This window comes from Rhinolophus ferrumequinum, chromosome 5, assembly GCF_004115265.2.
Source record: "Rhinolophus ferrumequinum isolate MPI-CBG mRhiFer1 chromosome 5, mRhiFer1_v1.p, whole genome shotgun sequence".
NCBI classification, from domain to species: domain Eukaryota; kingdom Metazoa; phylum Chordata; class Mammalia; order Chiroptera; family Rhinolophidae; genus Rhinolophus; species Rhinolophus ferrumequinum.
In genome coordinates this window covers 12639367-12666953 of record NC_046288.1, presented here as the reverse complement: position 1 = coordinate 12666953, position 27587 = coordinate 12639367, and the positions used below count along the sequence as shown (strand labels likewise).

The 27587-nt window shown below is 33.7% G+C and overlaps 1 protein-coding gene and 1 pseudogene across 1 annotated transcript in view; one reads left to right on the top strand and one right to left on the bottom strand.

The window, feature by feature from the left end:
- SLC30A9 (solute carrier family 30 member 9) overlaps positions 1 to 27587 on the top strand; it is a 71313-nt gene that overhangs the window by 37457 nt on the left and 6269 nt on the right. Inside the window, exons 9-17 of the mRNA XM_033106292.1 lie at positions 672 to 774; positions 10746 to 10801; positions 14156 to 14291; positions 15907 to 15946; positions 16768 to 16839; positions 17268 to 17375; positions 19627 to 19792; positions 22805 to 22934; positions 24770 to 24883. Coding sequence (XP_032962183.1) covers positions 672 to 774; positions 10746 to 10801; positions 14156 to 14291; positions 15907 to 15946; positions 16768 to 16839; positions 17268 to 17375; positions 19627 to 19792; positions 22805 to 22934; positions 24770 to 24883 — 925 coding nt within the window. The remainder of the gene's footprint in view (positions 1 to 671; positions 775 to 10745; positions 10802 to 14155; positions 14292 to 15906; positions 15947 to 16767; positions 16840 to 17267; positions 17376 to 19626; positions 19793 to 22804; positions 22935 to 24769; positions 24884 to 27587) is intronic.
- On the bottom strand, positions 1638 to 3257 carry LOC117022304 (glycolipid transfer protein-like; annotated as a pseudogene).

Here is a 27587-nt window from a genome sequence, read left to right as displayed (position 1 = left end):
ATGGAAGAGAGGGGAAAAAGGGTAGCTAGAAAGGGATGTACAGTTTTCTCATTTACAAAATGAGGATGTTAATATTTGTTAATATTTATATAATAGAGTTATGAAACATGGTAAAACACAGTGCTTGAGATAAATTATACTAGTCATTACTGTTGGAATCAGAGCAACTGGCTCGCTCAGAGCTAATCATATTTATTTCAGCATCGATGGTCTTCTAGTATGACCCAGAGACTGCTTGGTCTAGATTTGTCTTCACCTCTGGCATCTGCCTATTTCAGTAAACAGACTTTCACCAAAGTCTTGCCTTTCACACTGGTCTACTGGACAATATCACGAACAGATCTTCTTTTACCTACCTAAGACATGTAATTTCCTTTCTAATTTCATTTTGTCCAAATGAATTTCTCATCAATTCACAAAATGCACTTAATTTACTTACATACATCATGCCTCTTCATTTGAGTATTTAATGATGCCATAATCTGTATTTTTCAAATTTGTACTCTTTTTTTTTTTTTTTTACCTAAAACATAAGTTCTTGAAGGCTAGGGATTCTTTTTAATTTAGTTTGAACAGAATCTAATATATAGGTATATATGGTCAATTAAATAAGCTTTTGGTGGAAACTTTTGTCCAAACCAATGCTAAATTGTTTTCTCTTTCTCTCCTAGCAATGGATTAAATTGCTTCTTTAAATTTCTTGCTTGGATTTATACGGGTTCAGCAAGTATGTTCTCCGAAGCTATACACTCTTTATCTGATACTTGTAATCAGGTGAGGGGTAAAAGCTTTTTTCTTACTAATTTTAATCTAAAAGTGAGACTGTTTAAAAACTGAATAATTCCTATAGTTGGCATGTGGAAGAAAAAAAATGTTTTACTTTTGAATGATGAAGTACATAGAACTATGATCATAGTATTTTAAAGCAGGTTGTTAGGCTTTAAGAACTTCCAGCAGTGGAATATGAAGTATAAGATTATCAGTCACTAAGTGTTTGGGCAGAAGCTTTTGTAGAAGAGATTCTTACATTAGGTGGAAATTTGATCTCTGAATATGAGTTCTTATGACTGTGAATTTAAGTTTTTTGAATAATGATACAAACTAGACACATGTGATTGATTAAAACAATTTTCACATTAGAATAGTATTTTGAATTCCTTTCCTGAATTTGCAAATGAAGATTTTTATAAAATTAAAATATCTTCTTTGATTAAAATTTTGTATACTACAAGCCTAAGCCTTTTTAAACAACACAGTAAGAATTTCTACTTGTGTTATTTCACATTTTTTTGATTCCTATAAAATAGAGATTTATTTATTAAGAATTATTTTGTTTCTGCTTAGAAATCACCAGTTGTTTCTCATTGGGTTTTTAACACACATCATTTCTTTGGGGGTTCCTCTGTTCACCCCAACACTTTAAAAAATACAGCTCTTTTTAGCACCGGGAAGGACAATTAAGGCAGTTAGGTGTTTCCATCAGTCTCAGCCTCTAGAAGGATTTATTGTCTCCCTCTTGAGAAAATACACATGATAGGTAGTTTCTTAGGTTGGAAAAGCTGTCCCTGAAGAAAATAACTATGCAGAAGAATTCAAATACACTCGTCATCTCTGGTCAATTATTTGTGCCTGATAGCTTTAAAACAAAATCCCCTTGGTCATGGTCATCAGAGGCTTGCTGGTTGTTTTCAGCTACAAAACAAAACAAACTGGGAAAAGACAGTAAGAAAGAGCAGGCTCTGTAGTGCTAATGCTGTCAGGCTGGCAGTGCACCACATGAGAACACACACCAGATTGCTTTTTTAAAAAATTTAAAATCAGACTCCTCTGGTACTTAAAATACGCAAGACATCACTGAGCCAGATCCTCAGGACACAGTGCTTATTTTTAAAGAGAGGTGGATGACATGGCTCCCCGAGAGTCATGCTCCACGTGGGGGCAAGGGGGACAAAAAAACCCTAGGAGTTGATTTATTAACAGCATTGATTTTTACCGCACTGAAATGAAGCCAGTCTGTGCTGTTGTTAAATTCAGAGGCGATTCGGAAGTGGGATCATTGTTTATTGCTCCGTTAGGATAGACCCCAAAAATGACTTTTAAAACACTGAAATCGATTCCTGCAGACCCTGGTGAGACTCTGGGCCGCTCTGGTGTGTTTGTGTGTGGGGTGTTGCCAGCTTGATTCACCGTGATTCAGGTTTGTCTGTTTCTGGAAGTGGCCGCATGTCGGGGCGGTTGGCCTGGGCGTGCCCACCACTGGGTACTCCTACACCTTGTAGTTGAGCTCGGCGTTCAAATTGGTGTACATCTCATGGATGACGGTGGTGGTGGCCGTGTAGTTGACCAGGAAGAGGCGGATCTTCCAGGCACTCCTGTCACGTTCTGGCCCTTAGAGAGCGCCTTCAGGAAGTTATTGGGTGCCGCGTGCCGCGCTGCCCCGAAGATCTTCTGCACGTCCAGCCATAGTACTTCTGAGGGTGGTCTCGTAGGCCTTGGTGGCGTTGTCGCGGATGTGGTTGGGGTGATTCTCGTCCCGCTCCGCATCACAGATGCTCTGGAGCAAGACCTGGATGAAGCGGAGGCCTGTGTTCAGCCACATCAGTGCCAGGTGGCCCCCACCTTGGGCCACTCTGCTCCATACATTTCCTTCTCTACCTGTGGGATGTTCCGCAGGGTCCAGAACTTGGCCGGGTCGGTGTCATACGCAGCTTTGATTTTTGTGATGTTGCCACATCCGTCTTGATGGGAGTAAACATTGGGGGCCTGGGGCAATAGAAGAAGGACAGCAGGTGGGACACTGCCTCAAGGAAGCGCCCGGTTTCCATCCGCTTGTCCGTGGTGAATGGCTTCAGCTGGTGTTCCTCCAGCAGTGCCATTTCGGGGTCGAGGGGCGCAGTGATGCCCCAGCCAGCCCCACGGGGCCACCACGCCGGGGACCCCCATTCCCCGGCCACAGCAGTCAGCCCTGGGGCTGTCACTGTGGTGCCCCCAGCCCCACCCTCTGCCCCGCGGGATCGGGACATCAGTGTTGCCACTTCAGCTTCCGATGTGCCCACATAGCTGTGCGCTATTTCACATTTTAAAGAATGGGGTGTATTAAGAGAACGCCTTTTCAGTATTTATTTTTTTATACTACTGTTATGTAAGAACAAATTTGGGAGAGCTTACAGTAAAAGATGATAGATTCAAGAAGAATATTTAAGACAAGGTTAAAAATAAAATTGTAAGGAGTAGAGAACAGTCTTAATTAAAAATTAAACCTGAGAACTTGCCTAACTCATTGACAAATGGATTAAAACCCTTTGCAAAAGTAAGGAAAGAAGTAAAACATTTGCTATCAATACTAATAAATCTTCCCCTTGAATTAAAATTGTACAGAGTAAATACTTAATACTATCAATAAAAGATTTTCCCAGTCGGTTATGGAGTGGAGAGGGGGTGGGAAGACACATAATGCATTTTATTGACAGCTTCTCAGAACTTAAGAAGGTGAAAATGCAAAAATGTTTGTACATATGGACAAGGAGATATGTACAGGTGATTAGTTTCCTTATTAATTGTTATTTAAAACATTGAAGACAGTTTTTCAGTGTCTGTACTCTGAAATACTTTTCAGGGGTTTAAGAGAATGTGACAAATATAACTATGTACTGATCTGGAATAATAACATGTTAATTTGAGTAAAAAAAAAATCAAATTGCAAAACATTATGTAAAGAACTTCTGTTTCTAGCCACCATGGACTAACGGAGACCAGACTTAGTCTTTTGCTGTAAAAACTAAAAAACTAGACAAACTATATGAAACAATGTTTTCAAACATTGGATATAGCCGTACAAGACCGTGATCACTGAGAGAAAGAAAACCAGTAAGTTGAACTCTATGATCTCTCTGGATTTTTTGCTTGGAAGCACATTTGGAATAGTGGAACAGGGTGGAGATAATGGTCTTATTAAATTGAGAAAGCAGAAATTAGAGTTTAATGAGTCTGAGGAGGCTAGAAATAACAAGGCAGAGTTCCACAGAGGAGGGAACTAGGCAGACAGAAAGCTAAGGAAGTCTACGTAGGGTTTTCCTTGAGTTGAGGCTTTGTTGAGTGTTAAGTTACGTATGTGTAGGGTAAAGCCCCTTGAGTCTGGGCAAAGAACCAGCAGGGAGCATTAAGCCGAGTAATTCCTAGAGCACTCACTCAGGGCTGGGATACATCAAGTTCTGACCATTTGAAATAGAGTCCTCATCAATAACCCTGGCCAATAGAAGGGTCAAAACTTAGTAAAGGGCTAAATTATCGTTGGTGCCAAGGCTATTCTAAAACCCCCCCTAACATGTTCTAAAAGCTGATCGGCAGGTAACTCGATAACCTGCCAAAACAAAGCCTCACGCTCTATAAGGAAGACAACAAAATCCAGACACTCAGTATACTGTTCACAGTGTTCAGCATTTAATTAAAACAAACAAACAAACAAACAAACAAAAACGTACTAGACAGCCAAGAAGCAGAAAATTTGACTTCTAACTAGGAGAAAAATTAGTCAATAGAAACAGACTCAATTGGCACATGATAGAATTAGCAGACAATCGCTTCTCGGCCTTTTGGCTAAGAACAAGTGTGAATTAGCAGACAAGGATGTTAAAGGGTTATTACAACTACATTCATGTGTTGAAAGGAAAACATGAACATCTTAACAAGAGAAATGGAAGATATAAAAAAAGAACTAAATGGAGCTTGTAGAGCTAGAAAATATATCTGATATGAAAAATTCACTATATAGAGTTAACAGCAGATTAGACACTGGAAAAACAATCAGTGAACTTTAATATATAGTAGACGAAAATAGTCATACTAAGCAAAAACGACTGAAAGAAATGAAGGGAGCCTCAGTGACTTATGGGACAGTATCAAGAGGATGCTATCAAACATCTAAGGAAGAAATAAAACCAATAATACACAGACTTTTAAGTATAGAGAAGAAAGGCTTTTCAGCTCCTCTAATAAGGACAGCATAACCCTGATACCAAAACCTTAAAATTATGTTATAAGAAAGAAAAATACAGACCAGTATCCCTCATGAACATAGATGCAAAACTCCTTAAAATATAATCTAATTGAATCTAGCAAATATATAAAAATGATAATATGTCATAATCAGGTGAGTATTATTCTAGGAATATAGGGTTAGTTTAACATTCAGTAGGTATAAAAAGCTAATGTGCAAAAATCAGTTGCATTTTTACTGTCAGCAAACAAATGGAGAATGCAATTTTTAATTAATTCTGTTTACAATAATGCCAGATAATACTAAATAGTAACTGTAACAAAAGATGTGTAAGACCTTTACACTGAAAACTTAAAATGTGACTGGGAGAAATTAAAGAAGACCTAAAGAAATGGAGAGATATGTGTTACTGTGTCCATGAATTGGATAACATGGTGTTCCTATGTCAGAACTCCCTAAATTGATCTGTGGATTTGCCACAACCCCAGTCATTACCCCAGCAGACTTTTCAAATAGAAATCAACAAATTGAATAAATTCTAAAATTAAATGGAAATGCAAAGAACCCAGAGTATTCAAAGTAATCTTGAAGAAAAAGGAAAAAAAGCAGTTTGGAGTACTTCAAACATTTTCATAAAGCTACAATAATTAAGACAGTGAGATACTGCCCAAAGGATTAACATCAATGGAAATGAATAGAGGATCCAGCAACAGAATCACAGTTACGTGGTCAATTGATTTTTGACAAAAGCGCCAAAGCAACTCAATAAAGAAAGGAAACACTCTTCAACAAATGGTGCTGGGAAAATTGGATATTCTTGTGGAAAAAAACAAAGGACCTTGATCCTCTCCCCCAGACCATATACAAATTTGAGGTGGGTCATCGGCCCAAATGTAACAGCAAAAATTGTGAGGATTCTAGAAGAAAACCTAGGAGAATGGCTTCTAGACCTTTGGGTAGACAGAGATTTCTTAAACAGGACACAGAAATAAAATCATAAAAGAAAAAAAATTACAAATTACACTTCATCAAAATTAAAAACTTATTAAAAGACATTCTTAAGAAAAAGGCGGCCAGCCCGGTGGCTCAGGCGGTTGGAGCTCCGTGCTCCTAACGCCGAAGGCTGCCGGTTCGATTCCCACGTGGGCCAGTGGACTCTCAAACACAGGGTTGCTGGTTCAATTCCTCGAGTCCTGCAAGGGATGGTGGGCCTCCACCCCCTGCAACTAAGATTGAACACTGCACCTTGAGCTGAGCTGCCGCTGAGCTCCCGGATGGCTCAATTGGTTGGAGTGTGTCCTCTCAACCACAAGGTTGCCGGTTCGACTCCTGGAAGGGATGGTGGGCTGTGCCCCCTGCAACTAGCAACGGCAACTGGACCTGGAGCTGAGCTGCGCCCTCCACAACTAAGACTGAAAGGACAACAACTTGACTTGGAAAAAAGTCCTGGAAGTACACACTGTTCCCCAATAAACTCCTGTTCCCCTTCCCCAATAAAATCTTAAAAGAAAGAAAAAGACAAGTCACAGATTGTGAGGAAATATTTACAAAGCATATAATCTGACAAAGGACTGGTATTCAAGATAAAGAAAGAACTTTACAACTCAGTGTTTAGAAAGACAACCCAGTTTTTTTTAAATGGCTCGATACTTCTTCAATAAAGAAGTACCTTCCTGTACAGGTACTTCTTCAATAAAGATACGGAATGGTGGCCAATGGACATGTGAAAAAGTGCTTAACGCCATTAATCATCAGGAAATGTATATTAAAACCCCAAGAACACGTCTCTACATATCCAATATAGTGTCTAAAATTAAAAATACAACCAAATGTTGAAGATGTGGAGCAACCAGACTTCTCAGACATTGCTGGTGGAGTGTAAAATGTTAAACCACTCTTGGAAAGGTTTGTCACTTTCTTATAAACATATGCCTATTTTATGACTCAGCAATTTCACTCCTAAGTATTTACCCAAGAGCAATGGGAACGAATGTGTACAAAGACTTGCATAAGAATATTTATAACACCTTATAATGGACAAAAATCTGGAATTAACCCAAATGTCCATCAGCAGTGGAAGAGAGAAACAAATTGTGATACAGTATACTCATACAATGGACTGTTATGTAACAATAAAAAATGAAATACTTATCCAGTAAGAAGTATATATGCATCTCCAACAATATGCTGAATAAAAGAAGGTCGGAACACCAAAGAGTACTTACTGTGTGATTGCATTTATATGAAGTTCTAAATAGAATTTTAATCTTTGGTTAAAAATTTCAGAAAAATGGTAGTGTCTGATATTGGGAGGACTGACTAAAAAGAGGCACAAAAGAACTTTTTGAGGTAATGGAAAGGTTCTGTGATTTTATGTTTCAGGTGTGTGGATTTTTCAAAACTCAACTGTACATTTGTGCATTTCATTGTCTGAATTTTAGCTCAAAATTTAGAATTTTCATATATGGGAATGTGATTACTATGTAGATATTTAATAATACTAAGGAATTAGTATTGATTTTTAAAAGTATGATAATGGTCTTGTGACTGTTTTCTAAAAGACCAGTTTTTGTAGAGATTCATCCAAAATATTTAACAATCAGATGGTCTGATGCTTGGAATTCATTTGAAAGTATTCATATGGATTCGATAAAAAAGATGTGGTCATGTGTTTGCAATTGTCAGAACTGAGTGACGGATAAATTGGGTTTATCAAAATGTTCTTTCGGGTCTTTTTTTGTTTGTTTTATCCGTCTACCTATCTGTACGTTAGAAAATTTTTATAAAATAAAGTACAAAAAGATACTATGTAGATTGTGATATTTTTAAGCACACACACCCTCCTTCTGAAATCTAGTACTGTCTTTGTATACAAAAGCAACATTAAAAACTACATATAGTTGTATGTAAAGACAGTCTGAAACATACTCCAAACTCTTAATGACTCCCTCTCTTATACTGTTTGAATTTCTTTACAATGAGCATATATTAGTCTTGGAACTAGAAAAACAAATTAATTTTTGTAACAGATTGAACAGCAATAGAGTTAAATAAAAGCTGAGATCATGTTATAGCAAGTGTTTTGAGAACTCCTTGGTGAGTCATTTTGATTTGAGTGGTCAGAAAGGCTTTGATGAAAAAGATTTCAACTGAGTCTTCCTGAATAGATGGAAATTGCATTTCTCATGTCCTTTTGAGACCTATGATAACATTTTTAAAATTTAATTCATTGTAATATTTTAATGCCATAGTAGTATTTTTATCTTTGTCTCTTGAGGGACTAAAACACCTCCAACATTTAAATTAGACCTGGGTCTCTAAGGATAACTAGTTTTATGATTTCTCTGGCGGTTCATTTGGGAAAACTTTTCTGCTAAATAATACATGGTATATTATTTAGTATTAGTTTATATGAATTTATTGAGCACTTGAGTTTGTAATGTGATAAGTGTTTAGAAAACACAGTCCTCTGTCTTCTATAAGCAGGTCGTACACACAAAACAACTAGAAAGATACTCCAAGGCAACATTTAAGCAATCAAATGATAGTATGATACTGAAGGAAAATCAAAACAGTGAAAGATGAATGGTCTCATATGTGGAATCTAAAGAACAAAATAAACATAAAAAACAGAAACAGACCCATAGACACAGAGAACAAACTGATGGTTACTAGGTGGGAAGGGGGTTGGGAGGCTGGGTGGGAAAGGTGAAGGGATTAAGAAGTACAAATTGGTAGTTACAAAAGAGTCAGGGATGTAAAGTACAGTACAAGGAATATAGTCAGTACTACCGTGTTTCCCTGAAAATAAGACCTAGCCAGACAATCAGCTCTAATGCGTCTTTAGGAGCAAAAACTAATACAAGACCTGGTATTATATTACATTATATTATAATATTATACCAGGTCTTATAGTAAAATACGACTGGGTCTTATATTAATTTTTGCTCCAAAAGATGCACTAGAGCTGATTGTCCGGCTAGGTCTTATTTTCAGAGAAACACGGCATTGTAAAAACTATAGTGTCAGATGAGTACTAGACTTATTAGGGAGATCACTTCATAAATTATATAGATACCTAACCACTATGCTGTACACTTGAAACTAATATATAAATAATATTGAATGTCAACTATAATTTAAAAAATAGTCATTGGGATATATAGTACAGTGTAGGGAATATAGTCAATAATATAATAACTGTACAATGTCTGATGGGTAATAGACTTATTGGGGTTATTTGTGAGCTATATAAATGTCTAATCACCATGTTGTTTTGTATACCTTAAACTAATAAAAAGAAAAAAGTGAAAGATGATCATGCGTGGGAGAGCATTAATAATGCTTCTTATCTATTAGATGTGAATATTTATTAACGCTGTAAACCAAACAAATGTAAGTTACATATATGTAACACATATATGTATATGTGTATATATATGCATTTATATGTATATATGCATGTATATGCATACACACACATATACATGTGTTGTAAATTAGTAGAAAAAGGTCTAGAAGAACACATATCAAACATAACTGATGCTACCCTAACCTCTGGGGAAAAAGAGAATTAGGGGCTCTGAGATATTTTTATAAGAAGAACTAATAAATACAGTTTATATTCAATATATAAAATACTTGATGATATCCCACACTTTATTGTACCAATAAATCTGAAAATTAAGGATTTTAAAAATAATTGAATTCGTTTACTATTTCATAAACATTATAAACATACACATAAATATAGTGTGGATTAATGAATATTTCAGTTTTAATGAACAGGTCTAAAAATTATATGTTCTTAATTTACTCTCAATCTCTTAGTTTAATTCACTGAAAAGCCATCATCTGTTTTTTAGGTAGTTTTAACCCTTTTTCCCTTTGGAGTCCAGTAGGGAAAAAAACCTTAAAATATTCTGTTTATTTATGGTAGGATTTTTAATATCAAAACTTAAAAATCTGTGCTTTCATTTTTGCCATATTTACTTTAGTTTTTTTTTTTAAGAAATCTTAGTTATAATTAGTCCCTAGCTTTATTCTCTCCTTCCTCACCCCAGATAATCACTGCTCTGTATACATTGATATGTGTACTTCTATGCATAGTTTTACAGTTTTACTAGAAATATGTGTGTCCACACACAGTATATACCATTTAAAATTTTTAGTCTTATTTTACGGCTATACAAATTATTCTTCGTATGAAAAATCAGATATTACAGACCACCCTAATCCTACTTCCCTCCTCAGAGGTATAAATATAGCTAAATACGAGTATACATTCTTCTAGACCTTTTCCTGTGTTTTACATTGTATGTAGTTTACAAAAACTACAAAACGTAAGTTCTGCTATACATACTACTCCTAAACTTTCTTTTCCCCCTTACACTTAGGTTTGTCTAGGAGCTTTTAGCCTGTCAGCACAGATAGCTCTATTTCAACTCCATTCTTTTAAACTATTGTAGAAGTAATTTGTGGTTTGGCTATACCATCATTTGTTTTGCCATTCCTCAATAATGGATTTTTAGGTAGCTTTCACATTTTTCATCTTTACAAGCAATGGTGTTTTGAACCCTTTTGGATTCATCTTTATTTATCTCAGGTAAGTATTAGAAACCAGAATTGCTGGGCTGTTGGACATGCGTATGTTGTTTCTTTGTCATTGTCAGATTGTGCTCTCTAGATTGGTTTTTACCACATTATACTCCCCATCTTGCTAATGATTATTTACCTTTTTCCTTCATAGGGTTTACTAGCACTGGGCATCAGTAAGTCTGTTCAAACACCAGATCCTACTCATCCGTAAGTACATTACTTTTATTTTTGTTTGTTTTGGTGACAAGTTATTGAAATAAAAGCCACTGACTTTTAGAAATCTATTGTTCCTATACCTGTAGTTTCATATTAAAGATTTGGTAATTTATTCCACTGAAGTATCTCAAATGTAAGACTCACTGCTGCACCAAAGTAAATTTAAGATACACAAGGTGTGATTAAAAACCATAATGAATGTTTAAATGTAAAAGAATTTATTGCAGTAAAAGACACATCGCCATTAATTCCCCTCAGTATACTCCCCCTTGCTTGGAACACACTGATCTCATCATTCTTGGCCACTTCCTGAAGCGTTTCTGGAAGTCCTCTTTCATGAGTGTCTTTAGTTGTGCTATTGTGGCTGCCTCGATGTCCTGAACCAATTCCAAACATTTTACTTTTCATGGTCATTTTGACTTTGGGGCAGAGCCAAAAGTCACACCGTGCCAGATCCGGTGAATAAGGTGCATGAGGACACACCATAATGTTTTTATTTGACAGAAATTGCGGTACCAGAAGCGATGTGTGACACGAAGCTTTTCCATTGTGATGAAGAAATACTGGTGACTGCTGCTGCCATCCAATGGAAAGACAGGGATCATCAATACAGGAAGTGTTGCCTCAAACCTTAGTAACAGTGTGTGACAAGTTTCAACAGGTTCAGTGCAGTCAGTCGGGTGTGAGCTACGGTTGAGAGAAGGTGTGTTTTAAAGTGTGCTGTATATCATCCTCCATCATGACAATGCTCCATGTCATACATCGCTTCTGGTAGACGGCAATTTCTGTCAAATAAAAATATTACACTGTGTCTTCATGCACCTTATTCACAAGATCTGGCACCGTGCGACTTCTGGCTTTTCCCTAAAGTCTGAATCATTCAGGACATGGAGGCAGCCACAACAGCGCAACTACTGTGTTTCTCCAAAAGTAAGAGATAGCCGGACCATCAGCTAGTCTTATATTATATAATATAAGCAGTCTTATGTTGTATAAGACCCCCAGGTCTTATATTAATTTTTGCTCCAAAAGACGCATTAGAGCTGATGGTCCGGCTAGCTCTTACTTTCGGGAAAACACAGTAAAGACAGTCACGAAAGAGGATTTCCAGAAGTGCTTCAGAAAGTGCAAGAACATGGGATAAGTGTGTTTGAAACGAGACGGAGTATATTGAGGGTGATTAATGGCAGTGTGTCTTTTACTATAATTTTTAAAAATTTAAACAGTCACTTTGATCACACCTCATAATTTGAAAATGGAGTTTAAATTATTTTTATGTTTTGTAACATAGCATAGAGATCTTATTTTTTTCATATTTGATAATTAAAAACAGCACATATTTTGATCTTAGAGTTTTATTTGGTCAGAGGAAATATATTCCATATTTAGACTAATAGACCACTCAATCTAAAATCTGAGTGATAATTTATAGTAAACACATACTTTATTTTAATTCTCCTGTTGTGATTTGGAAATAGTATTCTGTTAGTATTTCAAATTATTGACTTGTAAAATCAGTGTGCCTTTTAGAATACATTATTTTGAATCACATCAGTTATTTGATACAGAGATTTTTGTTTGTTTGTTTCCTCTAACATAACCAGCTAAAACTTGAATTTCACATGCATCATTTTTTAAAACATAGTTCAGTAGTAGAATTTGATCAATCTTAAGGCCAAAAAAATGTGCTTTTATTTCTGTAAAAGAGTCTATTTCTGTGCTTTATATAAATTCCTTTCTGTACTTGAAAGCAAGACACTGCTGTTTTCTTATAAATAATAACATATTTTGAATGTCCTAGAACTATGAATAAGCTAGTATAGAGAAAATTAGCTTTCTATTCTGCTAATTACATATCATTACAATATTTTACTATCTTAAGAAGTCTTTTTTTTTTTTCCTGAGTAGTTTTATACACCAAAAATCTAAAAACAGGGTAGAATTTTAGGTTACAAAGGTTTCTTATCAAGATTTCTTCTCAATAATCTATTATACATTAGTGCGGCCCAGTAGAATTTTCTACAAACTCTATCCAATATGATAGTTACTAGCACAAGTACTGTTGAGTACTTGAAGTGTGGTTAGTGCAGTTGAACTACATTTAAAATTTTATTTAGTTTCAATTAATTTAAATTTAAATAGCCTCATGTGACTAATGAGTTCTTTTGGACAGTGCAGATCTACAGAATTAAAATTTTCAATAAGAACCTATAAATTCCTAAAAGTCACGCCATTTAATTTAGATCTTAATTTACTTAAAGATTTTATTTTATGTGTGTGTGTGTGTGTGTGTGTGTGTGTATCCTATATTACTTTGGGGGAAACTTTAGAAGACAGTAAATTTTCCTAAATCAGGCTGGTAGAACATTGTCACATTTATAAAGCAAGTAAGAATTCCCTATGTCAAGATTACATGTTTGCAAAAAGAATTAAAAAATCAACTTTAATTAAGAATTCTTACTTAAATTTTCATCTGCCAGAGGGTACCATAGAATTTGGATTTGGGGGTAAATTTCCCACGAAATGCTTTTATTGGTGAATGATTCTTTTTATATTATAGTATGTCATATTTTTGAACTTCTTAATACTCAGTATTTTATTGGTATATACAGCAATACAAAATATTGCACATAATGAACAAAGATGTTTAAAAAAGAATTGAGATTTAAAAAAATTGTCATAAAACTCCCTGAAAAACGGAAGCTTAGTCCTAATAATAATAGTCAGTTACGGTTTGTTAAACTAATCAGAACCAGCAACAAGTATCCAACGTCAAATTATAGGTAATATAAATCATTTATTATCTATACAAGAAGACCAAAATAATTCAATTGGCTGCATTACAAGGAAATTTAAATGTTATCCTGTTCATTAAACATCTGAATGCATTTTTTTTAAAGATTAATTTTATCAACATTTGCAGTATGTAATACCCCGTTTCCCCGAAAATAAGACCTAGCCGGACGGACAATCAGCTCTAATGCGTCTTTTGGAGCAAAAATTAATATAAGACCCGGTATTATATTATGTTATGTTACATTACATTATATTATAAAGACCAAGTTTTATAGTAAAATAGCACTACTAAATGAAAACAGACTACATGGAAAAAGGATTAGAAAATACCTGGATTAAATCATATTTACTCTTTTTATGTATTTCCAAGGATCTTCCAGTTTTTTCCAGTTTATGTATTGATATTCTGATTAGATTTGAATTTGGCATTTACACTTTACTTAAATATAAAACCATAATATCTTAATACTGTGAGAAGATTTTTATTGACTAGTAAACATTTTGAAAGGAAATCATTTGTAAATTGTAACTGTCATTTTTATATTTCAGGTACGGATTTTCAAATATGCGCTACATTGCTTCACTAATTAGTGGTGTTGGTATTTTCATGATGGGTGCAGGATTATCGTGGTACCATGGAGTCATGGGATTGCTTAATCCTCAACCAATGGAATCCCTTCTCTGGGTAATCTTTCCAACCCCTCAGTTTTAAAGTAATGTAAAATAGTGTTGAAGTACAGTAAAAGCCTTTGTAATACTGATGTTAAAGAATGGGGCTAACATATATTTTCTTGACTGTGTCATTTAGGGGTATGTATCTGTAGTTGTGTTTTTTAGAACATCTGAACATGACCTCTACATCCATACGATTTAGTGACGTTGAACAAGAACAGCTCTGTAGATACAATTAGTAAGCACTGTCTCCTTGGTTAAAATATTGGTCAGTTCCATTAATTTCTGTAGTTTCTGTTAAAGAACAAGAAAGCTTCTATTCCCTCTTAGTCCCAAGAATAATCTGTCAGTAATTAAAATATCCAGTCCCATGTGATAGTCACACGTTGGAATTGTATTTAAAGTTAAAGCGTCTCCTTTCCCTTGTCCTGGTAGGAAGCCTACACTGGAGGAATGGGAGGGAGCATTCTATATTTTCCCATCCAGGGCTTCTACCCTTATTTCCTACTTCTTACCGGTAGGTTGCTTCTAACTGCATTGAAGGTAGGGATATGGGACAAGAAAGTACTGCAGTACTGGCATCAGTGTCATTTTGCACTGGTTTCCTCTGGCCTTTGTAGAGATTTAAAGATTTTTTTTCCTGTCATGGGCACTTACTGGAGATCACCCTGCTTCGCCACTCTGACTATTGCTCCCTTGACAAACACAAACTGGTTATGTAGCACCCCTTCTTAGCTTCTGCATCTCATGGTGTAATTCCAGTCTATTTCTGTTGCGGTTGCTTTGTGTTTGGTCCAAAAAGGTAATGTTGAAAATTCAACAGATGTTTGGCTTGAATTTCATTTAAATTTTTTAAAAATTTGTGTTACTAGGTTAACTCTTTCTATATACCTTGGATTAAAGTTTCTCTTATTTAATTCAGTAGTATCCTGGGACTGCAAGGGAAATGGTGTTCCAAAAAAATTGATTACTGTTTATAGCTGCTTATCTTTTCAATTAAGATTCAGAAAGGATTCTCTTGGTCCTGGGCATCCAAACAAATTCAGAATTTACTTGGGTGTGGATGTGGATCTTACTGCATCTGGTATCCACAACCCCAGGTTTTAAATTTTTGTGTTCATTTTGAACTTCAAAAAAAATTTTATGCCAATTAAGTAACTTTTATCTTTTATATCATGAATTTAGCTTAGGCCATGGTATAACATTCTGTAGAAAATATATATACTTATGTGTAATATATATATCAATATATATTGACATATAGGTATATATATTTATATATATATGTTATATATGTATTATATATAGGCATATATATTTATATATATTATCTCTCTCTCTCTCTATATATATATATATATATATATATATATATATATATATATATATATAATCTCTTCTATGTATTAAAAAGTGAGATGGCCATTAAATTTTAAAGCTTTTATCTGTTCCCTCATATGAAGATACCATCTATCTCATTTTCCTCATGTGAGGTGTTTCCGTCAAGATCCTCACCTGGCTTGGATTCAAATTTGTTTCCATTTTAAACATTACAACTTTATACATGAACAGTTGTGATTCTTTAGTGAAATATTAATTTATGTTTTATTTTAATATTTCTTTTCTAGGCATATTGTATTTTAGCAGGATCATTGGTATCGGAAGGAGGTATGTACTGTCATAGTGTCACTTTATTCTTGATTTAGTAATATACATTCAGCAGTCTATTATTATAGACTGCTAAGTTCCATTGATTAAATAAAACTGGAAATAGGAATCTAAGGTTTGTCTACTCTTAGGGAGTAAATTCTGTGTACAATGTACTATGGTTGTTCCTGTAATCTATGAGGGGAAGGGAAAAGCTATTTTTCTGTTCTTGAATATCGTATCAGAAAAGTTACAACATTTGAAATGAAGACCATTTGAAATATAACTATATACTGAGTTTTAAAAATCAGGTTTTAGTAGTGTGTTAGAGAAGGCTGTCTCTTTTTGCAATACAAATATTTCTAAGTTTCTGAAAGTTTCAGCTATAGTAGTATTATGACAGAAGTGCTACTATCATGTATGAAACTGCGTAATTTACTGCTTTACTCATAGTATGTTTGCTTCTGCAACATTGTCACTTTCTATGCAGTGTTTCCTTCATCTTTGACAGTCTATAAAATGGTGATAACACCACCTGTCTCAAAAGGTTGGGAGGATCAAGTGATTGTGCTTAGTGTGTTGCCTGCCAAGTAGTAGCTGTCTAATAAGTTAAGGTTGTTGCGGTAATGACATTTAAATTATTATGGTTAAGAAATATGGGATTTGTTATATTAATGATGGTTAATTGGGATCTTGATAATGACTAATTAATACAGAACTTTTCCTTATTGCCAACCCTGGTCTTAGAATGTTGTGCATATTTACTTATCTTTTGAGATACTGTCTTTGAAGTTTAGAGGCATGAAGTTTCTTCCTTGCTAATATGAATGCCTTTCTTTTAGCAACGCTTCTTGTTGCTGTCAATGAACTTCGTAGGAGTGCGCGGGCCAAAGGAATGTCATTTTATAAGTACGGTATGTATTTTAGAAATCAGATGTATTATTTCATCTCCTCTAGTTGCTTAAAATTGCCTAGTACTATCACTTTGTTCTTTATCGATATGTACAAAATATGTCTCAGTGTCTTCCTTATGTGTGGCTCTTTGATGTACATCAGCTCTTTTAAAAAGAGAATGTAATGTGATTTGAACATGAATACTTTACATTTGGGTTTAACTTACGTGAACCACAATATTTCTGTATATGCTTATATAACTTGAGAAACCAATTTGAACATTTAAGCCAAGAAATTATGTTTGCATTGAGCAGGCTTTTTAAAATCAGGATCTCATACATTTTTTAATCTTAATTTATCTTAATTTTAAATAGATACTTATTAAAATGTTTCCTGAGAGTATCAAGATTTCAGAAAGTTTCTTTCTTATCTCTCCCCCAATGATAAGTAATGGAAAGTCGTGATCCGAGTACAAATGTTATATTGTTGGAGGATACGGCAGCAGTCTTGGGCGTGACAATAGCAGCCACTTGTATGGGCCTTACATCTATAACAGGTAACTATTCCTTGAATTACAAAGTGATTTATTTGTACTACGTAAATAATTCTCTTATATGTGAGAATTTTCTTTTGTATCATTGAATAATTTTAAACCAATAGATTGTAAGATGCTAATTTCGTAGTTAGAAATAAAGAAGGCTGTTAATTGAGCATTTTTGTAATGCTCTAAACTTTTGTAGCTGTGACTTAGTAAATTACACAATCATTCTGAGCTTTAAGTTTTTTTTACCTGTGGAAGTATTGATATTTGTCTTAGTGACCTCAGAAGCTTTATTAACATAATATACAAGAGAGAAATGTTAATAAACTCTAAAGTTCTAAATAAGTATATATTGTGGTTCATTTGTATATAAAGTATATAAAGTTCATTTGTCTTTTTCACTGTTAGTGCCAATAGTAAGTGCTATTGCTTTCCTATTTCCTTGACTCAAGTTGGTTCCATCCTCATTTTGGTAGCTAGTTAAGTGTAAGGCCTGTACAATACAGGTGACTAAGAAAACACAAAACTCTTTTTATTTTTTTCCTAAAACAAAAGAACCATTTAGTAAACAAAGACTCAAATATCTGAGGTTGGAATTCTCTTGGAATGGAATTTCTTCCCTTCTTACCCATTTGTTCTATATTTAAAATAATTTTAGGTGGTGAGCTCTCACAGTTGTGCAGTGTTTCTTAAAATAGTCTGAAATATGAATAGGACTTTCTCATTTTTAAATAGACATTTTAAGATTAAATGAGCATTCTTTTATGTTCACTGTGATCCAGAATATTTCTGAAAGTTTTTATTGTTTTTCTAGTTGACTGTATTGTTTTAGATATTTTTTTGGACATAAATTATTACTTAGCAAGATTTTAGGCTTAAGAAAAGTGTGACTTGATGAAACAGTCAACTTTTAATAAGTTATTTTCTTTTCCATAATGTTAGCCAGTCAAATCAAACTTATAAAATTTTTATGTTTTAAGAGTATTTCACATGAATTACATTTTATTTAAGTAGTTAAATTAATTCATTTAACTTAAATAACAGGCTAAGAAATCAATAAAATATTTTCCAGTTAATTCCTCGATTTCTGTAGGATTGTTTATACATATATATTTTCAAATAAAAATAATTAAATTTGGATTTCTAAAGAGCAATATTAGAGTTTGAACTCTATAATTACAGACCTCCTAGTGGTTTATGTTTCAATGGATTATGTTTATGTAGATCATTTTTAAGACTTTAGTACAGATAAGTGAGTTTACTTTTTAGTGTTCTATTTTGACTAAATGTTAGTAAAACTAATATGATTTTTAAATAAAATGTATGTTTTACTAAGCATTAAGAGAGTTAAATATAATGTTGACATTTTATTTTTGGAATAAAAAGACTTCTAATCATAAAAGCCTGTGTGTAAAGTTTACTACAAAGTTTTAAAATGTAATATCTATTGATATCTGTTACATAAATTAATGTATACATTCATAGATAGTAAACCAGCTCTGCTCATTGGTTCTGGAAGAGCATTAGGCCCTAATAACTGAAGGCAATTTTTAGAATCAGAATCACCTGGAGGTTGGGAAGACAGAATGCTAGACCCCACCTCCACAGTTTTTGATTCAGAAGGTCTGGGGTGAGGCTTGAGAGTTTGCATTTCTGTTAATTTCTCAAGTGATGCTGATGCCACTGATCAGGGGACCACACTTGGAGAACTACTGCTCTGAGGTCCCCAGAGCATGCAAGGAATGAGCTTTTTTTTCGTAACCTAGAATGGTATTAGCTATGTATCACCTTTGGTTGAATGAGAAAAGAGTGACCCATATCATTTTTTATATGGCTTAATTCTCTCACAGAACGTTGGTAAGAGTAAGACACAAAAATGGTTATTTCTTTCAGCTTTTGATCTCACAATTATTTTGTCAACCTAGGATAGGAAAAGTGCTACTGATATTGCTAAAGGAAATGGACTCTTTATTGTATTATTAATATGTATATGAATTCTCTAAGCTGAAAGTACCCTGAACCCATGTAATGACCAGGTGCAAAAACCAGATTTTAAATAATTAAACCCCATAATACTCATAGGTAATATGAAGCAAGTTGTATCATCCACATTTTGTGGTATGGTAAGACTATTAAGAGAACATCATTAAAGGAATTAGAATGAATTTCAAATCCCTTGTTTTACTGATAATGGTTCTTTGCTCACTAAAGCTCGTTGAGCTAATAGAAAATGTTAATTTACTCACTTCTTATGTGCTTTATTTAGGCAATCCACTGTATGACAGCCTTGGTTCTTTGGGTGTGGGCACCTTGTTAGGTGTGGTCTCAGCATTCCTCATCTACACTAACACAGAAGCACTCTTAGGGCGATCGATCCAGCCAGAACAAGTGCAGCGGCTTACCGAACTCCTGGAGAACGATCCATCAGTAAGGTCAGCTTATTCCCATGATGCTGTTAACATTTACAAAATCATTAAGAAATTGAAATGCTTGGTTTGTAAATACTTGCAGAAGAAGTTTTAGAGCCCTATAGCCTTCAGAACTTTTTAATTTATTACTTTTAGAATTGCAACCTTACAAGAAAGGAAGTATGAAAACATTTAGGAAACTCCTTAAGCTTCCCTTTAAATTTTGTATATCTAATTTTTAGAATAAAAAAGTTAGATGATGTAATTGGAACAGAAGTTTGCAAAGTAGTTGCCTCCTTAATGTGGAACCAGTTAAGTGGAACTTTCATATTTATATTTGCCTTATATTTGTATTATAATTACAAATTAAATATATTCAATTTAAGAAGACTTTTATTCATGGGGAATTGATTACCAAATTAAGTATAATTTATATTCCTTTTGAAAATAAACTTATTGTTTTAGCTTATTTTAAAAGTTTTTCCTTATAATCTATCTTTTAAATTATGTAAGAGTAAAGTACTGAACATTTAGGAGATAATCAGAAGAAATACAGAGTTCTAATAGTACTTTGCAGTGAAATTCAGTAGCGTGTGGTTTCAGGGTGAAGTGGAAGGAACAATCGTTTAAAATCCCAATTTTTCCTCTAACTACATGTATATTTTAAACTTTAAAATAAGAATGTATTTTTCTTCTGTTACAATTAAAATCTTTAAGTTAAATCTTTTAAGAATGACCTGTATATCTGAATTGGCAAAGCAAATGAGTAAATGATTACTAGATCTATATTCTAAGCCCTTTATGTTTAATCTTGAAAAGTAGTTACCTAGCTGTGTCAAAAGTAGAAGTTGAACATTCATAAAATCAGCATTAGGCTTAGTAACTTAATGTAAATTAATCTACATTAATATCCTTTCCTTGCGATGTCTTTGATTTTGGAATCAAGGTAATACTGACCTTATAGAATGAGTTGAGAGTGTTCCCTCCTGTTCTGTTTTTTGAAAGAGTTTGTAAAGAATTGGTAGTATTTCTTCTTTAAATGTTTAGTAGAATTCCATGGCAGTGCCATCTGGGCATGGACTTTTCTTTGTGGGTTGTTTTTTGATTACTAATTCTATCTCTTTATATGTTAGAGGTCTGTTCAGATTATCTTTTTCTTCTTGAATCTGGTGTTGGTACTTTGTGTCTTTCTAGGAATTTGTCCATTACTTCTAAGTTATCCAATTTGTTGCCATACAACAGTTCATAGTAGTTTTTTGTAGATCTTTCTGTTTCTTTAGTTTTGGTAGTAATGTCTCCTTTCAGTTCTGATTCTAGTAATTTGAGTTTTCTCTCTTGTTTTTCTTGGTCAGTCTAGCCTAAAGGTTTATCAATTTTGTTGATCATTTCAGAGAACCCGCTTTTGGTTGAATTCATTTTCTGTTTTTCTATTCTCTATTTCATGAATTTCTGCTCTAATCTCTACAGTTTTCCTTCCTTCTGCTTGTTTAGGTTTAGTTTGCTTTTTCCAGTGTCTTAGGATGGTAGGTTAAGTTTTTTATTTGGTACCTTTCTTCTTAATGTAGGCTTTTATAGTTAATAAATTTCCCTCTAAGCTCTACTTTTGTCGCATCCTATAAGTTTTGGTATGTTATATCTTCATTTTCATTCATTTCAAAGAAATTTCTAATCTTAGACGGTTTTTTTTATTATTTCAGGTGTCTAGTTTCAGGTGTCTAATCTCATTTTAAATTTCTTCTTTAGCCATTGGTTTTTTAGAAGTGTGTTGTTTAATTTCCATGTTTTTGGAGTTTCCCAAATATCTTTCTGTTACTGATTTCTTATTTTATTCCACCGTGGTCAGAAATCATACTTTGTATTATTTCTATCCTTTCAAATGTACTGAAGTTTGTCTTATGACCTAGCACGTGATCTATCTTGGATAATGTTCCTTGTGCACTTGAGAAGAATGTATATTCTGCTTTTGTTGTATGGAGTATAATATAGATGTCTATTAGGTTTAGTTGCTTTATAGCGTTCAAGCCTTCTATTTCCCTGTTGATGTTCCTGTTTAATTATTCTATCCATGACTGAAAGTAGGATTTTGGAAGTCTCCAGCTAGTATTGTTGAATTGCGTATTTCTCCTTTCATTTCTGTTAGTTTTTGCTTCATGTATTTTGGTGTCCTGTTTTAGGTACGTACCGGGGGTGCCAAAAAATGTATACAAGTAGACACCTCAGTCAATGTTGCTCAAGCAGTAGTTTGCCGTAATCAAAAGTTTCTGGACACTGATGGTAACAACTTTGAGCACTTCTTGTAATTACAGAAATCAAATCTCATTTGTATTCATCTTTTGTTATTGATATATATTAAGTATTAGAATTTTAATACAGTTTTCCTTTCTTAAAATTTACATACATTTTTGGGCACCCTCTGTATATGTTTATAATTTTGCATGTATTGTTTATAATTAAAGCCTAAAAAAGGAGCTGCAAATGGAAAGATTGTGGCAAATTTTCAATTTTCTGGAAGAGTGAAGATCGGTGTATTAAATTGTTGGAAAAAATAAATGTTAATAATCCAGAAAGTTCATACAGTTTTTAGACAATGTATTAGTTATCTATTGCTATGTGACAAATTACCCCAAAACTCAATGACTTATAACAACATTTATTACCTCACAGTTGGTCAGGAATCCAGGCATGGTTTACCTGGATCCTCTATTTTAAGATTTGTCCCAGACTACCATCGAGATGTTAGGTGGGACTACAGTCATCTTCTGGGGATGGCTCTGCTTCTAAGCTTACTTCATTATTGACAGGATTTAATAATTTTTTGCCACATGGGCCTCTCCAACATGGCAGCTTGCTTAATCAGAGTATGCAGAGCATTTGTTTGGGAAAAGAATAGTTGGTACTTAATGGTGAACACTCTGAAAGCCATCTTAGTCCATTTTCATCACTGGTAGAAAAACAATTCTAGACTTTGTGTTATTAAAATGTATACGTATGTTGTGTGTGTATACATAAATTTATAAGCATTGTTATTGATTGCAGGGCAATTCATGATGTTAAAGCCACAGATTTGGGATTAGGTAAAGTAAGATTTAAGGCAGAAGTGGATTTTGATGGACGAGTTGTTACAAGATCATATTTGGAAAAACAAGATTTTGACCAAATGCTACAAGTAAGTTTATGTATTTATTGTTTTCTTACAAAGCCAACAGTAAGGAAAATTACTTTTTAAGTAAATGAGATGAAACTTTTCTATTATAGCTCATAAAGTCACTTCAGCTTTCAACTTCTTAGGGTTACAAAATTTGACTGAGACCCTTTTATTTACTGTAGAGTGGGTTGGAGGAGACAACAGAAGTGCAAACTTATTATTAAAGTGCTTGTTATATGTGCCAGGAATTTTATATATGTTATCTTATTTACTGTACCCTGTGAGGTAAATAAATAATATTTTCATTTTTATGTATGGGCAGATTGAGACACAGAGAGATTAAGTAACTTGCCTAAAATTACAGAGCCATAATATGGAGGCTCATATGAATGCAGATCTCTGTGTGTCCAGAATCGTGCTTTTTAATTAAGACTAGTTTAAAAGAGAATTTACAGAGGATAATATAATAAACAGCACAGAGGTTACCACTTGCCTTTGTCAAATTCTAATATTTTATCTTACTGTATTTGTTTAAGATCTTAAAAAAAAGAAATCATTACAAAAACAGCTGAAGTCCTTGTTTTCTCATTCTAGATCCTATTCTCTTTCCTCTGTCCCTAAAACTAATAATCATCCTGAGTTTAGTACCTGTCATTTCTATTTAGGTTTTTATACTTCTCAATATATTTTTTAGCATAATATGTAACAACATTTTGGATGTTTAAAAATTTAGATGAATGGTATCATTATATGATTACCTCTACAATTTCCTTAACAGCATATTTTTGAGATTCTTCCATGTTAATATATATACCTTTAGTTAATTTACTTTAATTACTATATAATTTTCCATCTTATGAATGTCTTCAGTTTATTTATCCAGTCTCCAGTTGGTGGACATTTATATTGTTTCCTGTGTTAAACTGTTAGAAACATGCCACAATGGCATTCTCATACATGTTTCCTTGTTCGCATGTACAAGAATTTCTTTAGGGTAATGTATAGAAAGATTTAAAATAGACAAGACATTGGATGAACATATCTTCAACTTCTCTAGACATTTGCAAATTTTTCTCCAAAGTGAGTCAATTTACGTTTTATCATTAGTGTATCAAATTTCTGTTACCAGCCTGTTGACAGAGTAATTTCTTACTAGACTGTTGACAGAGTTTTGAAATTTTTGTCATTATGATAGGTGTGAAATGGTATCTTGTTTTAATTTATATTTCCCTGGTAGTAGTGAGGTTAATAAACATTGAAATTCATTGATCATTGGGATTCCCTCTACTTCTTTGTTTAATTTCTCTTACTCTGACAGATTTGTAAATACTTTTTAATATGGTAGATACTAATCCTTCCTCAGTTGTGTATCTGCAGATATCTTTTTCTGGTTTGTAATTTTAACGTCAGACTTGTAATCTTTTTCTCTATGCGTTTTATTATCTTGCTTGAGAAATGCTTGCTTATCCCATTATCATAAAAATACTTTTTTTCTAGAAGTTTTATGTTTTTTTACCCTTAGGTTTTTAATACACTTAAAATTGTTTGTTTTGTTTAATGGTTTGAGGTAGAGATTGAATATAATTTTTTTTCTTATAGAAAAATAATTGCCCTGACACTACTTATTGAATAGTCTATTCTCTTCCCACTAATGTGTAATGTTGCCATAGTGTAGCCTTGTACTCAATTTTTTCTTGAATTTAAGTTTTTCAGAAATAGGAGGTTCATTGCCAATAGCTTGGACGTTTTTCATTTTTCATTAAATTTAATGGTGTTATAATTTTTTTAAAGAAATCATCAACTTACTGCTACGATTTTTAAAAGTATTTGTTTTCTTGCTATCATTTTTTTAATAGGAAATTCAAGAAGTGAAAACTCCTGAAGAACTAGAGACCTTTATGCTTAAACATGGAGAAAATATTATTGATACTTTGGGAGCTGAAGTAGATAGACTTGAGAAGGAACTGAAAGTAAGATACATGCATTATAATACTGTCTATTTCTTGAGTACTTACTCTGTGTCAGACACTGTCTTAATTGTATCACATCTATCCTTATTTTCTCAGTAACCCCATAATGTATTAGTAGTTGTGGGCGAGAAAATGATTGGGGTCGAGAAGTTGGATAATTTGCTCAAGGAAATAAGGGAATTGGGATTTGAACTTATGTGTTCAATTCCAAATTCCGAACTTTTAGTCACTATTCTGTACTACTTGCTTAGTTTCTAAAATAATCAAATGTTTTTTATTTGTTTTTAAATAAGAAGCATTTAGAAAGTTTCTAGAGAAAGGTGAAAACTATAGACTTTTCAAAAGTTAGGAAAAAATAGCATGTGACCTTAAACATATACATACATCTTGCTTTTTAGTCCATCTGATACTACTTTTATCTTTTCTGTTTTTTTCTGTTCAGTTGGTGATCATTACAACCTATTGGTTATTTTACTGAAATAGTACTTGATCAGACTGCCTTTAAAAATGTCTCAGTGCTCTCTAGTTGTCATTTATTGACATTGGAGTTCTATTTGTTTGTAGTGAATAAAACTTGTAAATGATCTTAACATACATGGCTTATTGAAGGCAATGCCTTTTCTTCAGTTGATGTTGACCATTCTTTAGTTTTGCTTAAAATTGAAACAAAACATGAACAAAAATTGAGGGGAAACATTTCTATCACTGCTTTATTATCCTTCTAGAATCTAGATATCTGATCAGATTAATAGAATCATTTCAAATAAGATGATTTTGTTAATATCATTCATAAGCTTTATCAGGCATTAATTTTGAAGTTTGTAGATGAGCAATTCTCAAATATTTTGGTCTCAGGACGCTTTACATTCTTAATAATTTTGGAAAATCCGAACAGCTTTTATGTGATTTATATTTATTGATATTTACCAAATCATAAATTAAAATTGAAAAATTTTTAAATATTTATTTAAAAACATAATAAACCTATTTCATGTTAGTATAAATAACATTTCACCTAAAATAACTATTTTCCAAAATGAAAAAAATAGTGAGAAGAGTGATATTGTTTTGTATTTTTGCAAAAATCTAAGACAGCTGGACTCCCATATATCTGCTTCTGCTTTCAGTTTGCTGCCATATATTGTTTTGGTAGTGTTCTGGTAGCCTTTTCAGATAATTGTGATATTCTCTTTAAATATTACACTAAAACCTGACAGCATCTTAAAGTTTAGTTGTAATGTGGAATCTGAAACTATATCAATGAACTTTTTATGTACTGTTCATGTAGGGGGCACAATCCACAAGACCACCCTCATTTCTAACACCAATTACAGAGTTCGAGGGGTTCCCTGAAGTTAGGAAATTCACTAGGACTCATAGAACTCACTGAATGCTATTAAACTCACAGTTATGTTTTATTACAATGAAAAGATACAGATGAAAACCAGCCAAAGAAAGAGGTACATAGGTCAGAGTTAACAGACACGGAGCTTCATGTGTCCTCTCCCCATGGAATCATGGACAGTATTTCTTTCCTGGCAACAATGTTTGGCAGTTTGCATGGAGTGTTGCCAATCAGGGACTCTCAACTAAGCCTTGGTGTCCAGAGATTTTTATTGGGCTTGACTGCCTGAGATGACTTTTCATCTTCAACCCCTCCTGGAGGTAGAGCAGAGACTGGCCAAACGTAAGCAAAGACATAATTATCAGGCAGGATAGGATGTCCCAAGGGCTTAGAGATCATCTCCCAGTAGCCAGCAGGCAAAGGCCAGAGCTCTCTTTGGGTATGATTAATTCTCTGCACTATTATATTACAATCTAGTGGTCAGTCGGAATCCATCTTTTACCCATGCAACAATTCTTTCACATTATGAATTGTCCATTTGGAAAATAATTGGTTGACAATTTATGCACATCTTTCAAATGGTACATTTCTAAGTAAAAGCTGTCAGGTGCACAGTGGTGGATATGAGTTTTCTAACATTTTTATTTTCACTTGAAAGCTTGAGTTTTATCATTAGCAACAAAATACTTTTAATTATTTTCTTTGAAGTAACAGACCCATTTTGCTGTTTTTAGCAGATGCCTGCCAAATTCCCAAATTTGAATAACCATACTTTCTTGGTTATTCTTTTAAGTAAAAGTGGTGGTTAGGTAAAAAAGCATCTGATTCAGCTCATAACTCAAGCAATCACAGTGTTTCTCCTTGTGACAACATCAGACTTCCATATGAAGCAGAAGGGCTTGTGCATACTTTCCATTTTGTCACAGAATATTTTTTAAAGTGTACTCAGGGGTTGAGGTTTAATAAGCCAGTACTTTTTCCTATTTTATGAAGGACATTTTAAAGTGAAATCACCTTTTTGTTTTTTTAGCTGTGAGTGGCAGTAAAGGAACAAAATGACTACCAGTGTAGTTCGGTGCCACTTGCCTTGAATTTTGTGAAGGTACCAGCAGTTTGATCCACCATTGTTGCTTTTATGCCATCTGAGGAAATTTCAGCATAGTAAAAAAAGCAAATAATATCTTAGTGTTTGTTATTATGAAAATAGTTTTGACCTTGGGGTCCTCCTGAAAAGGTCTCAGGACCCCAATTATCCTTGGAGCATACTACTTTGAGAACCACTCTTCTAAATAAAATGTGAGGTGATTATTTTTGTGCAGAGTGACACAAGAATGAGTAAACTTTGCTTTTCCATTCTAT